This window comes from Lycorma delicatula, chromosome 12, assembly GCF_047948215.1.
Source record: "Lycorma delicatula isolate Av1 chromosome 12, ASM4794821v1, whole genome shotgun sequence".
Lineage (NCBI taxonomy): Eukaryota > Metazoa > Arthropoda > Insecta > Hemiptera > Fulgoridae > Lycorma > Lycorma delicatula.
In genome coordinates, this window is record NC_134466.1 from 51,494,982 (window position 1) to 51,512,042 (window position 17,061).

Genomic DNA, 17,061 nt, shown 5'->3' on the forward strand with positions numbered 1-17,061 from the left:
AGGGAACATCCTTGTCGGACTCCCTTTCTTATTACGGCTTCTTTCTTATGTTCTTCAATTGTTACTGTTGCTGTTTGGTTCCTGTACATGTTAGCAATTGTTCTTCTATCTCTGTATTTGAACCCTAGTTTTTTTAAAATGCTGAACATTTTATTCCAGTCTACGTTATCGAATGACTTTTCTTGGTCTATAAACGCCAAGTATGTTGGTTTGTTTTTCTTTAATCTTCCTTCTACTATTAATCTTAGGCCTAAAATTGCTTCCCTTGTCCCTATACTTTTCCTGAAATCAAATTGGTCTTCTCCTAACACTTCCTCCACTCTCCTCTCAATTCTTCTGTATAGAATTCTAGTTAAGATTTTTGATGCATGACTAGTTAAACTAATTGTTCTGTATTCTTCACATTTATCTGCCCCTGCTTTCTTTGGTATCATTACTATAACACTTTTTTTAAAGTCTGACGGAAATTCCCCTTTTTCATAAATATTACACACCAGTTTGTATAATCTATCAATCGCTTCCTCACCTGCACTGCGCCGTAATTCTACAGGTATTCCGTCTATACCAGGAGCCTTTCTGCCATTTAAATCTTTTAATGCTAGCAATGGTTTATTCCATCGATCGAGGAAAGGATTTCTATAATTGAAGCTTATGTTCCATTCCGAATCTTTGCAAGGAACGCGTCAAATATTTGCGGAATAATTTCCAATTGGCATTACGCAAGCAGAGTAGTAAAAACGATTTAATTTAAAAAATGATCAAGTAGTTGGGTCGGTTCCAAACGAAAAACGTAATAGGAAAATCACAAATTCAAATAAAAATTTTTCCCAGTCCGAAATCTACATGTAAATTATCAAAACAAACTGATGTTAAATACTGATCTTATATTTTTATGATTTTTATACTCTTCAAAAGTATCATACTCTTATCATGTGATACTTACGTGATCAGAGTATCATTAAAAAAAAATGATATACTTATAATTATGATACTTTGATCACGTGAGTGTCATACACATGTTATTACCTCCTCGTAAATATTGTTGATGAACAGATAGACCCGATGCTGTATTTCATGTGAGAAATTCGAAATATAATTTCATTTTTTTGGGTATATTAATTTGAAAACCTGGTACCGGATGACTGAAAATAGTCATCTCATATTCGGCGTTCAATTCATGATGATAAAATGGGTGTATAGTATTGCTGTTTCTATTAATTTTATAGCAGAACTAATAACATTTTGGCCGGAATGTCAATTCAGAAGGGTAATTTTTGAAAAAAATATTCTTGAAAAAATCTCCTAATAACCTATGAAAAAACACAGTAAATGCCAGACATAAAGGAATATTTCAGAAATTTAGTAACAATAAATGATTAATTCTTATTCATTCAAGATGTAAACAGAAAGAACTGAAAAAACACACTAAATATGAGAAAATAATAATTATTTTTTCTTTTTCAGCAAAATGTTGACGAAGTCGGCATTAAAATAAAATAAAAATATCAAAACCCGAGCCTTGTTTACTTTGAAAAAATAAAAATATTTCGATTTTTTTTTTTTTTTGTTACAAATTTAAAACCTTTTTTTAATTTAAATTTAATAATTTTTCACTTTTTGCCTTTTAAATTATTGAAAAATATAAGTATTTTTTTTTTAATATATTTTTAAAACTAAAGCAGAAAGTAACGTTTTAAAATTTATCCTTTAATTTATTATTTAGAGTTATTACTTTGTTGGACGAGGGAAATCGTTGCCGGTTCATTGCCTCTTGTTTCACCAGGTTATATCAAAACAGCAAACTTTTCCCTTCCACCAGCTTGAGTAGTATTTCTAAAAATAATAATTTATTATGAAAAAAAACTTCCTCTTTTTTTAATATAATTCATTCATAAATAACAATAATAATAATAATATAGAATTATAATAAAATAAACGTAGTCAAAATCGAAATAAAAAAATAAAAAAAATTAATGTATTATAAAGGATTCACATTCAAGTAACACTACCAATTTTTTGACGGAGATCTAGGTCCATCTGCGTGGTTAGCATCGAGAATTCAACGAAAAAAGGCTTTTAACACACAGTTGCAGGCGTTACCGTAATATTCCTAAAACAGTGAGTTTTTTTCTGATCCACGGCTTTCACATGCATACACACCCAACTTAATTTAAAATATTTATCATTTTTTTTAAATAATAGCAGACCAGGCAATGCTTCGCTATTGCTATATCTGAGTATATATATATATATATAGATTGAAAGTTTGATAAAACATTAAAAACTGAACAATACTGATCTTCATAAAATTTAATCTTTCACTTTTTCCCCTTCTCCCTTTCTCGTTTTTCCCCTGTTCCATGTCCCTTTATCTCCTTTTCCATTTTTCCTCCCTTTTACCCATCCCATTTCCCCCTTTTCCCTTTTTCTATTATCCCTGTTTCCAGTTTCCCATTTTCCCGCGCGTAAATCGGTCAAGTAGTTTTTTTCTAAAGCGAACATAAAAAACATTTCCTTTTTATATACATAGAAGAAGAAAGACAGTTTATATATTTGTTTCGTAATTACCTCAACACCAGTGACACCTAGCGAGTCCATTTTCGCAAAAATATTTCTTTACGCGTAATTAATATAAATTCTGAATATGAGCCAAATCGGACAATAAATACAATTTTTCGAAATATCTCGACGCCAGCGCCACCTAGCGGGTCCAAACTAATTCAGAAACCTTCCCTGGCATGCGTCCAACAACTCACCAAAGCTTCCTCGCAATCGAATGAACGGTTTAGGAAGGTATAAGAGACATACAGACAGACAAACATTCATTTTTATATATATTGATAATATTTTTTCGTTTATTAGATTCATTGAATTTTAACTAAAGATCGCACTCACAACGTATTTAATTCGCGAGGGTGTGATAGTACTACTGGGGACGGTCAGTATTAACAAAAATAATGTAATTTTACAACATTCATAGAACAAATTTCGCTTGTACGGTCGACAGACTGATGTAGCCGCGAGGCTTAACACATCAGGTACCGAGTCGACCGGGCGATTGAGTTCGAGACCCCGCCAGACAGAGTTACTTTTATACATTATAAATATTATTAATCTATTTAATTCTACTGCTAACCTGTGACCTCACAACGTAGTAGAAGTTTAGAACAGTTTTTGTGGTGGGAGTACGATATTTCAAAAAGATTTTTAGCAAATTGTTATTTTTAATTATTACCAAATGTGCCTAAGAAAAATATGATCTAAATTAGGCGAAACCTCGAGATACTGACGGTGACCTTGCTCTACAGCCTCACCCCTTGACCTATTAAGTTGAAAATTTAATGGTATCAATGCCCCATATATAAAAGAAATCTGACCAGATTTGGTCAAAATCGGTCCAGTAGTTCTGAAGATATATGGCGATTTAGAGGCCAATACCAAACACACACACCGGAAAATTTCCATCCGGTTTTTTGGGTTCCATAGTTGTCAAAACGTTAAGATCCGGTGAAAACAGCATATTCCCAAATTGGACTGATTACAATATAGCCCTTCTATAGCTATAGCGCTATCTATACGGGAAAGTAAAAGTTAAAACAGTTCATTATTTGTAATTCATAGACCAAAGATAGACTACGCGAAAAATTTTGACTTTCCCTAATTAGAAATTAAATTTCACTACCCTCTGTCCTCTAAATTTTAGTACGTCCCGGATATAACTAACAAATTTACTCAAATCCTCTTAAGTTACAATACAAATGATATCCTGCTTTTTCTAAATCATGAAAATATTTTTCGGTTGCTCTCAGTGGTAATCCCAACTGTCATACCATTACTTTTGATTTTTTAAAATTAACTTTTATATTCCATCTGCCAAAATATTTCTAAAATTTGTTAATCATAATTTGAAACGTTTTTGGTACTAATACAAAGAGAAAAAGACGCCTGCCTAAATTATTAATCAATCATTAATGAATGGGATTATTTTCTTTATTTTAATTTGTTTTCTTTTCATAAATATTTTTGTTTATATTGTTATCGCGAAAAATTTCAATTATCAGATTTCAAAGGAAATATTCATTTTGACCATCCCTAAATCCATTTATATTTGTTCCCACGTGACGTATATACGTATGTATCTCGTATAACTCAAAAACGATTAGCCGTAAGATGTACAAATTTTGGATTTAAGACTGTTATAATATCTAGTTGTGGATCTCCCCTTTTGATTGCAATCTACTGAACCAAAAGTGTCCGAAGAAGCCCAAAATCCAAAATATTTGTATTTTTTACATTTTTTTAACTGTAATAAGTCCTCATTGAGAGTTTATCAATGATATATCATAAGAAGTACTTCTTTTCATTCGTTCCAGAGTTATAACCAAATAAAATTTTAATTAATGACATTGAATCTTACAAGGGGAAGGCACATCGGTTCCAATCCGATTTCTACTTTTTTTTTTTTTTTTTTAAATATATTGATTTATTGATTAACCTCTGATTGTAAAAAAAATGTTTACAATAAATAATAATTCAGTAATAACAATAAATATGAAAAAATATCAGAAGTTATTAATGAAGTAAAATTTTATGTATTTTTCATTTTAAAAAAATGTGTTCATGTAATTTAATAGGCGTACAAGGAAGTCATGTGGTGTCCAAATCAGATTTTTTTCTAGAAAAATACAATACGTAGGAAACTTTACACATAAATCATTTTTGTAAATATTTGTATGCACTTTCTCCAGAAATATTTTGTTTTTTAATTACTGTCCCTCCCCACGTAAGTGAAAAATTTATTTGGTTGTATAATCTTTCAATTTCCTAAATTCTTTACCTGTATGCCTTCTACTTTAAAGTTACATTACAAGATAGATTTAAATATAAGAAATAAAACCGGTGTCTAAACTAAAAGATTGAACTAGAAATCGAACAAACTAAAAGAACTTTAAATTTGGGAGCCAAGTATCAAGGGGTATTTTTATTAATTATGATGATAACCAAAATAAGATTTAAGCATCAAAATTCCAAAATTTCGAATAAAAATGTTAGATTTAGGGGCTTCCTAACTATGTAGCGAAAATTTAGGAAAAATTTATTTACGATGATGTACCAGTTCATCGACGTATTATGTATGGTAGACAATAAAATTTCGTACATCAGAAGCCAATAAAGTGAATAGTGAGGTTATTCCTTGCGATCGTCGACCGGACTATGGAAATAAGATATATATAACATGTAAAACCGGCTGTATGTTCGCTACAATCAAAAAACAAATCCAAAATACAACCCTTTATGAAAAAAATTCATTGGATCTGAGTTCTGAGATTCCAAACCCGAGTATATGAATGTCTGGATACCTAGTCGATTGTAAATTTTATGCGAAATAGAGAAGCTAAATCACCTTAGGGAATGTTTGCGCAGTGTTTAACAATCAACAAGTAATTATACAATACGATAATGTTCGGCTATATACATAGTGTTTAATTGCCGTAGCTCTTGCGAAGGTGAAATTTAAGCTATTTCAAATTTTCTATACTTATCAGATTTGGCGCCCTGCGATTTTCGCTTCTGTCCACAATTAAAGAGGAACATTAAACCGCACCATTATCATAAAATAATGGTGAGGTTTTGAACATGGTTTAAATTAAAACAGAGTTACTTCCAGTTAATGTATTTTATTTTTCAAATTTTTTGTCTCAAACATTTTTTACATAATTAATAAATTTCAATATGTGCGCCCTCAGTCGCTCTACAAATGTCCAAACGATACTCAACTTCTCTCCAAACATTGGTTAACATTTCTTCGTTAATGGTTGTCATTGCTTCATTAATCCTGTTTTTGAAGTGGTTTAGGTCGCGAATTTTTTGTGTATAAACAACGCTTTTGATGTACCACCACAAGAAAAAGTCGCAAGGTGTCAGGTCTGGACTCCTTGGAGGCCAAAGTACGGGTCCTTGTTGGTCTATCCATCGATCTCAAAATTTTTCGTTCACACCGTCCGTGACCAATGCATTGAAGTGCGGGGGAGCTTGAATGAATGCATTCAAGCTTGAGTGCGGGGGGAATGAATGTTTTCCAGTTCATCCGGCTGAGGAAAGGAATAATTGGTTAACATGTCAAGATACACAACTCCATTAATTGTTTTTTTCAGCAAAGAAGAAAGGCCCTATTACACGATTTTTCATCACACCACACCAAACATTAACTTCAGGCGAATCGCGTTGTTTCTCAATAATTGCGTGTGGGTTTTTAAAGCCCCACATTCGTGAATTGTGTCTGTTAACACAGCCATTCACATGGAATGTAGCGTCGTCTGTAAAAATTATATCTTCTAAAAATGATCCGTTTTCACTTATTCTGTCCATTTCAACAGCGAAATCGTAACGTTTTACACCATCATCGGGTTTTAATTCCTGCAGTATCTGGATTTTATAAGCGTGTAATTTCAGTTTTTATGTAAAACTTTGTGAACTGTTGATTTTGGAATACCTAATTCGACGCTTCGACGGGAATGGACTTCCCAGGACTTCTAATTGCTGATCGTCTAATTAGTTCAACCGTTTCGTCTGGTACACTTGGTCTGCCGGTTGATTTCTGTTTCTTAACCGATCCAGTTTCTTCGAATCGTTTGAACCGACGTGTTATGTTATTTTTGTGCGGTGGATCTCTTCCGAATTCACGTCGAAACGCACGTTGAACTAAAATTACGGATTAATTCAGCCATCAATAAAACACACTTTTCTTTGTCCGAGAACATAGTAACTCACTAAACTCACCGCAACAACAATACAAGAACTGACGTTGTGGTTACAACTGCTGACAAACAAACTTTTGGGTTGGAGGCTTTCAGGGATACCAATAAAACACCTAGAAATTTCCCTACAATCTTCCTATGAATTACTGAAACCACACCATTCTTTTATTATAATCCTGTACATCAAGAAAAGCCCACCTAGCATTTTCTGATGACGGGATGAGAAAGCTGGTTCACTGATGGGAGAAATGTGTGGCTAAAAATGGTGTTTATGTGGGAAAATAAATTAAAATTTTTGTAGCAAATAAAATGTACTTTTATGCATATTTATTTCATTTGCCAGGTACAAGGTAATATGTCATTGAAATGTATAGCGATTTTTAAGAAATTTTTGTATTTTATAATAACATCTGTTATTTTAGTTACGACGGGAGAGATAGAGAAAGTACCAATGCCAAATCACTAATCCCTTCTCTCATGACACCTACCATAGTGGTACTATTTAGCGGTTACGTGCTAGATATATAATTCCTTAGCTTATAGTTCATATTTAAGCTTAACGTTATCTCTGTTGGAAACCGTTTTTTACCTACCTTACATTATCTGGCCTTTCTTAGTACGTTATTTAATATTTAACCTTACAATGATTTTCTATAAATAATTTTTTTTTCAATTTTCCTGGCTACATTAATTTTAAAATAAATTTTAAATATCTGATGTGACCATCACATGACGCCTATTAAATTATATACACAATTTTTTTTTTTTTTTAATGAAAAGTACATAACATTTTATTTCATTAAAAACTTTTGATATTTTTTTTTAATTGTTATTATTGGATTATTATTTATTGTGATTTTTTTTTTTTACAATCAGAGGTTAATAACTATTAATAAATGAATACATTTAAATTAAAAGTAAAGAGTTAAAAAAACAGATGAACTGGACTTTTAATCGATGTGTCTTCCCCTTGTAAGTTCAAATATTTCATTAATTAAAATTTTATTAGACTTTGATTCTGTAGCCAATGAAAATAAGTACCACTTATTATATATCGTTGAAAAGCTCTCAATGAAGGATTATTACTAAAGTTAAGAAAAAGTTCAAAATCCAAATTGTTTTGGATTTTGAGCTTTTTGGATACTTTTTCCACAGTCGATTGCAATCAAAAGAGGAGAAACAAAAGTATATGTTACAGCAGTCCTAAATCCAAAATTTTAACATTCTATGACTAAAATCGTTTTTGAGTTATGTGAGATACATACGTACATACGTCACGCCGAAACTAGTCTAAATGGGTTTAGGAATGGTCACAATGGTAATTTCCGTAGAAATCTGAAAAATGAAATTTTTCGCGATCACAATACTTCCTTTATTTCATACAAGGAAGTAAAAAAAAAAAAAAAACAAAATAATTATTTCAAATACGATAACATGGAGGTATTGTCCAAGTATTTTCTCGATAGTCATCACGCTTATTTCCAAAGAAACAGTGATCCAACTTTCGCTACTCAATTATAACCGACAACACCTTTTGTATTTAATTATCACTTTATTAAGTTAATCTCTTTAAATTAGTTAAATTTCTTAAATTCAATAATAAATAAGGAACCTCTCCTGTTCAAAAAAATGCTAGTAAAAATTACGTACATATTTTTACTCGAAATTAAAAAAAAAAGCAAAATTGTAGATCTTCCATAAATAGACACAATTTTAACAAGACACTATTTAACAATAGAAGGGGAAGCATATTTTTTATTTGAAACTAGCAGACCCGGTAATGCTTCGGTATTGCTAGATTTGAGTATATAAATATATTAAATGAATATAATTGAAAGTTTGATAAAACAAAATTAACATTACGGAACTTCACAAAATTTAACCTTTCCCTTTTACCCTTTTTTCCTCTTCTCCTTTCCTTTCTCCCCTTTTCCTTTTTCCTCTTTTCCCCATTTTCCTTCTTCCCATTTTAATTTTTATCATATTCCTTTCCCCTTTCTCTTTTCCTTTTCCTTTTTTTTCGTTTCCATTTTCTTTTTCGTTTTTCCTTTTTCCCATTTCATTTTTTTCCACTTTCCCCTTCTTCCGTTTTTACCTTCTTCCCTTTTCACTATTCCGATTTTTCCCTTTTTCCCTGCGCGTAAATCGGTCCAGTAATTTTTGCTTCTATAGCGGACACACATATCGGAAACATTTAAATGGAATCGTAAAATATTTAGTATAGCACGTGTTGTTTTTACGTACAACAGATATCGCTGTTTTTCAAAAAGAGCATGTTTTTACCTGTCAGAGGTATGACATCTTAGGTATATAAAAACACGCGCTTATTTGAATGCAACGGTGTCAAAATTTCAAAGCAATCGGTGAAGAACTTTCCGAGGTTTAGGATTTTGAATAAACGAACATTTTTATTTATATAGATTCTTAAAATTATAAGTCATATTAACAGTCAAAAATCCAACTACCCAATGAAGTTATCAATTTTTATTTTCAACTTAATTTTTTTTAAACATTTTTCTGTTTACGATTTTTAACCTTACTTTTAAAAATGCTTAAATAAAAAATATTGAATATTGATTTAAATGTAAATTAAATTTACATTTATGTTTTTTTCCAGGAATGGAACGAAAAAGTACTTGGAAAAGATTATTAGCCCGTACACCTCCGCCATCGACAACTCCACCACTTGGAGCACACCATTCTTCAACTGATACAGAGATGTCAACATTGGATAATCATGAATTATGGTTACCAGATACTGAACCTGCACCATCAACGTTATCTGCGCTTCATCATTTTGGGGCAGAAATGCTAAGATTATCAAGAGGTTTAGAGACTCTTCCGCAGCAACATCAACAACAACTACAAAGAAGTCAAAGAGCACCCAGAAATAAGTAAGTTCTCACTAATAATGTAATATTTTATTAAATTAGAAAACAAGTTAATGCTTCATCAAGCATTAGTAAATATTCTCCTTAAAATTTAAATGTAGATGGCCATTTCGTTACTAAACAATCATCATCAGTGGAAATTATGTAAAACTTATATATAAAAAGATAATATGTCACAAAAAGATAAAAAAACGAAAATAATATTAATTGGAAACCAGACAATACTTAGGAATACAAGTATTTTTAACCGGGATCGAAACATAAAAACGAAAAAAGATTTTAAAAAATCCCTTTCGGCACATCGAAAGGCGAAGGTTGATTTCCCCGGCGCTAAGTAGGGAATAAAAGCGGGTTCAGCAGTGGCCGCATGGACCAGAAGAATTATCCCGGACCTGGATGCTTGGCTAGATCGCTCTCATGGCGGATTAGATTACCACACAACGCAACTCATGTCGGGACATGGTGCGTTTGAACAATACCTGCACAGGTTTGGCAGGAGAGTCACCAATCTGTTGTTACTGCGATGCGGTTGACGATGCTGAACACACTATTTTTGTGTGCAGACGATGGGAGGAGCATCGTATAAATGCAGGACTGATGCATACCCGACCGGAGCAGCTCTCGGAGTGGCTCTTGGCTATGTCCGGAAACTGAAATAATTTTGCAATATTTGCAAGAGCAGTTCTCAGAATAAAAGAAGATGAGGCACGACGACTGGGATACTGAGGGTTGTAGTTTATAGTAGGGCTGGGCGGACAGACCCGTTGCTGAGGGCTCACATGCCCTGGTGTGTGGGTTCCCGTGATGGAACGGGGACTCCTGGGGTCGTTAGGTGTGAATGAATGAAAGGACCGAGACCGGGCCGGCGGTGTGGGTTCCCAGATACGCTTTGGCGGCTTCGGCTCCTGCGCCGTCGGTTTGAGGCTGGCAAAACGAAAGACCGATACCCGGTCTCTGCCGATGGGTGGAGGGGAAACGACATAGCCGTTCCTGGTTCTTCCGTTGGAGATTAGAGGCAGGCAATTAAAAGATCCGGAAAGGACACGTCCCCGAGTCGAGTATACTTAATTGGATGTCCGGCTCGGGGATGTAGGGGAAAAAAAAGTAGGGAATAAAAAATATTTCCATCTTAAAGTTAAGAAAACTTCAAATTTACTCAATACTATACTGGTTGCATGTGAAAAAAAGATTTTACATGCTTAGCATACGACAAGCCCCTTCTGTTTAAATTCCAACAATATTTTAGTCATCCCTTGCCGTAAGGGTTGGGCATTTCAAAAATTGTTTCATACGTTTTAGGAATGATTAGAGGACTAACGACCATTTTAAAGCGATTCGATACTGTGCCTACTAAGAGAGGTATGATTTTTATTTTGTCTTCAAAATCCCATTTTTCCATCCCCTGGGTCAATGGTTGTTGATATCAAAAATCTTTACTTATATAAATTTTAGACCCTTATTCGAGTAGTAGTAGGAACTTTAAATGAATTCGATATTTTAATTAATATGAAAATTATAGCGATATTTTGTTTTTTCGAAAAAGCCCCGATTTCCAACCCGATGGTCCGATTTTGGTCGTTAACGAACTCGACCGAAATTTTTGGACGAGTAATTTTTACAATTTGAAAGTGATTGGCGCAAAATTACGGCAGTTATCGTGTTCAAAAGAAATATATATATATATATATTTATAAACGTTTGAGCTGACATTGGTTTTGGGATCTGTGGGATGAGAAACGCGAAGATATGTCGAAACTATCCGCAAGTCGAATCATGGTACCCATTACAATAGATACATAATATTATGAAATCTACCTAAAAATATATATACAAATAACTGTTAGGCAATTACAAAAGCAAGAGCGGAAGTAAATTTAATGCAAAAACAGTAAACCCATTTAAACCGCCGATTTAGACTCCCTATTACGAGTTAATTCTTCAAAGACAAGATTCATGTTGTTTATTTTCAGTGTTTGGAATTTTTGATAATATAAAAACACAAGCATGTCATGTTTCGCTTAGCACGCTCTTTCCGTCTAGCCAGGAACCCTGACGCTTTCGTAATCTTCATGGTTGTGAGAATATTAAATATTTTTTAAAAAAATTACAGAAAAAATTATTTTCTCTAATTAATAGTAGTTAATTATATTATTAATAATATAATGAATTTTACTTCATTATATTTCTGTTGTTATGGCGACATAAATGAAATAAAATAAATTTTAAAAAATAATAAAAACGGACTTAAACAAATAATAGTATTAAAAGGTTACAAATAATTATATTTCTATTTACTAACTAAAGTAAAAATATTTATAACAATAACTATTTTTGATGTCGGTGCCAGCCAACAAAAATTAAACATAAAATTATTATCTCAACCGACCGCTATGCGGCTAAACGGGATTCCCACATGTAAAATGCTAAGATAATATAAGAGAAAGCATCTCACGATCAGACCTCATCTTGAGTTCGCTTAGGCATACACGTGGTGATAATATATATACATCTATAAAAATATTCTAATATCATATTTTTTACGTCGCATTTTTATGTTGTACTATATTTTTGTATATCCCATTTTATTGCAGTAATACAGAAGTATTAGAAGATACAAAATAGATGCAGAAGTATCTATGTAATAGAAATTACAAATTTTACAATGTTTGTAATAGTATTTGTATTTTATGTATATATCATAGAATTTTTTTTTGGGGTAACTTGTGTCGGTTGGCAGCGACATCAGAAATAATTATTTGTTATATCAGTTAATAGTTAAAAATATAATTATCTGTAACATTTTAGTAGTATTACTTCTTGAAGTCTCTTCATTTATTTATTTTTTGTGGCTAATGTTTTATGTAAAAAAAAAATGGTTTTATTTTCTATGATTTCATTTCTAATTCCTTTCTCAAAGTAAAGGAAGTATTGTAATCGCCAAAAATCATGGTTTTCAGATTTCAACGGAAATTACCATTTTCATCATCCCTGAATCCATTTTGACTAATTTCGGCGCGACATCTGTACTTACATACGTAAGTACAGATGTCGCATAACTGAAAAACGATTAGCCGTAGAATGTTAAAATTTTAGGACTGTTGTAACATCTAATTGTGCACCTCCCCTTTTGATTGCAATCGACCGGCCCAAAAATTGTGTACAGTCAGGCCTTTAACTAAAGCGGAGTTTATATTTTGAAACATTTGTATTTTGGATTTTTTCTTAACTGCAATAATAAGCCCTGGTTGAGAGTTTTTCAACGATATATCATAAGTGATACTACTTATTTTCGTTTGTTTCAGAGTTGTAGCACATATAATTTTAATTAATGAAATATTTAGTTCTTACAAGGGGAAGGCGCATCGGTTCAAATCTCACTACTTTTTTAACTATTTTGTTTTTAATTTAAATATATTGATTTATTAATAATTATTAACTTCTGATTGTAAAAATATTTAAAAAATAAATAATAATTCAATAATAACAATACAAAAAAAATCAGAAGTTATTAGTAAAATAAAATTTAACGTACTTTTCTTTGTAATTAAAAACATTTTACATGAGATTTTTACAATTATTAATAAATCAATAGATATAAATAAAAAAAAAAGTTAAAAAAATATGTGAATATGAAATCGGGTTCGAACTGATATGCATGGTTACGGATCTGAAACTTTCTCACTTACACCACATACCTATGCGAGCGACTTGAAATAAAATTAATATAAAATCCTAAGGAAATTTTTAGCGGCTAAATCGTGTATATGTCATTTAATAGGTGTACAAAGAATTCACGTAGTGTCCACATCAGATTTTATTAAAAATTTTTTATTCCTTTTTATCGTTTGAAATTTACTGGACTGTTATTAAAATGTCCTCTACAATAAAGGGATTCATACATTTATATGTTATATGGAGAGCGGAGAAGAAAAGCTGACTATACAATTGTGCGATATGTAATTCTTCTCTATCAAACTGCGATGAAGTGGAGATTTACACGATGATACTCGAGAATAAAAGAAAGATAAAAATATAAATTTCTATGTTTCTATTACATACCGACCACTTAGATGCGGGAAATTACGTTCCACCTAGTTTTTACTAATTTTACTTAATGTAATATTTAAATCTAACTTATCGGGTTGGTCTAGTGGTGAACGCGTCTTTCCAAATCAGTTGATTTGGAAGTCGAGATTTCCAGCGTTCAAGTCCTAGTAAAGTCAGTTATTTTTACACGGATTTGAATAATAGATCGTGGATACCGGTGTTCTTTGGTGGTTGGGTTTCAATTAACCACACATCACAGGAGTGGTCGAACTGAAGCAGTACACTTCATTTACATTCATACATATCATCCTCATTTATCCTTTGAAGTATTAACTGAACGGTAATTAACAGAGGCTAAACAGGAAACAGAAAGAAAGAATATTCAAAATCTGTTGTATATACCACATGACTTCCTTGTACGCCTATTAAATTGCATATACACATTTTTTGCTGTACTTCATTTAAACTTATTTCATTTGAAAATGAGATAAGATTCTCCAATTCTTTAATAAAGTGGACAGTTACACAATTGCATTGTGGTGGAAACCACATTGCATCAGATTTTTTTCTGGTGTCCGTATCAGCAGTTTATGTTAGTTTATATATTAATTTTGTTTCAAATCGATCAAGTAGTTATGTGATTGATGTAAATGAGAAAGTGTGCGATCTATAACCATAGACACATCGGTTAATATCCGGCTTTCTATACGCGTACTTTTTAACTTTTTTTTTTAATTTAAATATATTGATTTGTTAATAATTATTAACTTCTGTAAAAAATTCGGAATTAAAATGAAAAGTAAATAAAATTTTATTCCATTTATAACTTCTCATTTTTTCATTTTTTTATTTTTTATTGAACTATTATTTATTGTAATAATGTTTTTACAATCAGAGGTTAAAATTTAATAATTCAATATATTTAAATTAAAAAAAAAAAAACAAGTTAAAAAAACATGCATATGGATTCGAACCGATGTGCCTTCGCATTCTAAGATCCAAATATTTCATTAATTAAAATTCTATTCAGCTATAACCCTACAACAAATGAAAATAAGAATAAGAGCTTATTACTACAGTTAAGAGAAAGTCCAAAATCAAAATATTTGGAATTTTGGATACTTTTGGTCTAGTCGATTGTTATCAAAACAGGATGTACACAACTAGATTTTACAACAGTTTTAAATACAAAATTTCAACATTCTACGACTAATCGTTTATGAGTTATGCTAGATAAATAAGTACGCACGTACAGACGTCACGGAGAAACTAGTCAAAATGGTTTCAGGGATGGTCAAAATGGATATTTCTGTTGAAAACTGAAAACCGAAATTTTTCGGGATTACAATAATTCCTTTACTTCGTACAAGGAAGTAAAAATTAGGAAAAACTCAATTATAAAAATTTAACCAATAAAAGTATTTTAAGTTATAAAAAAAAAAATGATATACATAGCAATTAAAACATATATTTTTTATATTTTCTTAAATTATTTTTACACGAAATTTCAGTTTTATAAATTTCCACAAAAAAAGCAAGAAAATAATCAGGATAAGGCCCACTTCCCCACCACACTTAATCAACCCCCTCAACTATGATTATGGTTCTACTATTTCTGTTTTTTTTTTTTTTTTTTTTTTTTTTTTTTTATTTAAATTACCTTAAACTTTGTTTAATTATTAATATTTTTTTCTTCATTGTTTTTTACACTTAACGAACTTTCTTTAGTTAATTGTGGTTTTCCTTTTTACAAAGATATTTTCACTAATATAAACAAGTTTCTCCTTGTTTATACTTTAGATGTTTAGAAGTTTATATCATAGATTAATTGTTTGAATCCTACTAGATTTTTTTTATGAAAGAACTCTTTGATATTGTTTTTCTGTTTATTACAACTTATTAAATTTCATCGTCGGTTTAAGTTGTGTACTTTCTTGGACTTCTCCGTTATTTACACTTAAATAGTTTTCTTTGGTTTGTGGTTGCTCTTTTTTACAAAGATTTGATTTTACTCTAAATTAAAATCTCCCCTTATTTATATCCTTTTAGATGTTTCTTTAAATCCAATAAGCTTTAATAAAATAAAACTCTTCGGTATTCCTTTTTTGGTGCTTTTGTTTTTGAATTAAACTTTTTTATCCTTGTTTATAACGGGTTTATTCTTTTATTATATAGTCCTTTTTTCTTTTGTACTGGTGATCTAGTGAAAATCACTAAAAACACTTATATGTTGAACTTGTTTCCTTCTCTCTCTACCTTATTTGATTTTTTACTTTTCTTTATACAATCAGAAAATTATTTTTCATCTTTCTAATCTCTCTTGATATGCTGAGTTGTTGTAGTTTCTCTTACACAGAAAAACTGATAAGAAACCTTTTCAGATCATTTAGCCTTGGAAATGTGTTATGTACGGCGTCAGTTTAAAACGTTGTTACAAAATCATTTTATATGGCATCAAAGTCGGTTATTTTGTTTTATATTCACAAAGGAATCAGTTTTATTACACAATTTGAATGACGTTTATATGACGTAAAATGTTCTATTTAGACTAGAAAGAATATGACTATTTTTTTCTCAGAAATGTGCGTGTGTTGTGTGTTTTGTGTGACTTGTGTATTATAATTGCTATGACGATACGGATTTATTTATTATTTAAAAAATAGCTTATCTTTTAGCAACACATCGATGTATTGAAACACATAATAAATTATGAAATACGGTACACACAAAAAAAGAAGGAATTTGTGGTCATAAATACGTCACTTTTACTTGAGGTCTATAAATATCTTTTCTGACAAATAATATCGGTAAACATGTAACACATAACGAATCGTAATGAATAACAGTATACAGTAAAAATTGTTTTTTATCAATCTGAATACCTTTTTCAGTGGTGGGGATTTTTATAAAACGTACTTTTCTGAATATACTTTCACTTATTCTAACATATGTAACTAATCTGTGACTTATGACCCGGGTTTTTCATCATATTTTGCCCAATTTTCAACCGATTTGCTTGAAAGTATTAATTTTAAAATCAGCAAACTATGTTTCATCAACACAAAACAAAAAAAAATAAAATTTCGCTAATAAAAAACGCGGTAGAAATGTGCAAAAACTCTACAATTAAATAATCGTAATTTTTGTACTGTTTCAATTTTATTTTTTGTTACAGTCATAAATAATATCCAATCGTTACGTTTTTCTTTTGTCAGAATCTGTTAAATCTCTTTAATATACTGTAATTTTTTGAAATTTTTTTCACAAAAGGGTAGCATAAGACTATGAAGGGAGGCAATAAGATACCAACATATTTTCGCGGAGCGCTAACCAAGCGCGGATCATTTGATGGGAAAAGGTTTAAA

At 31.1% G+C, this 17,061-nt stretch overlaps 1 protein-coding gene across 1 annotated transcript in view; it reads left to right on the forward strand.

Annotated features, from left to right (window-relative positions):
* 5-HT2B (5-hydroxytryptamine receptor 2B) overlaps positions 1-17,061 on the forward strand; it is a 672,009-nt gene that overhangs the window by 590,271 nt on the left and 64,677 nt on the right. The window contains exon 5 of the mRNA XM_075379373.1: positions 9,376-9,652. Within this exon, the coding sequence (XP_075235488.1) occupies positions 9,376-9,652 (277 nt within the window). The remainder of the gene's footprint in view (positions 1-9,375; positions 9,653-17,061) is intronic.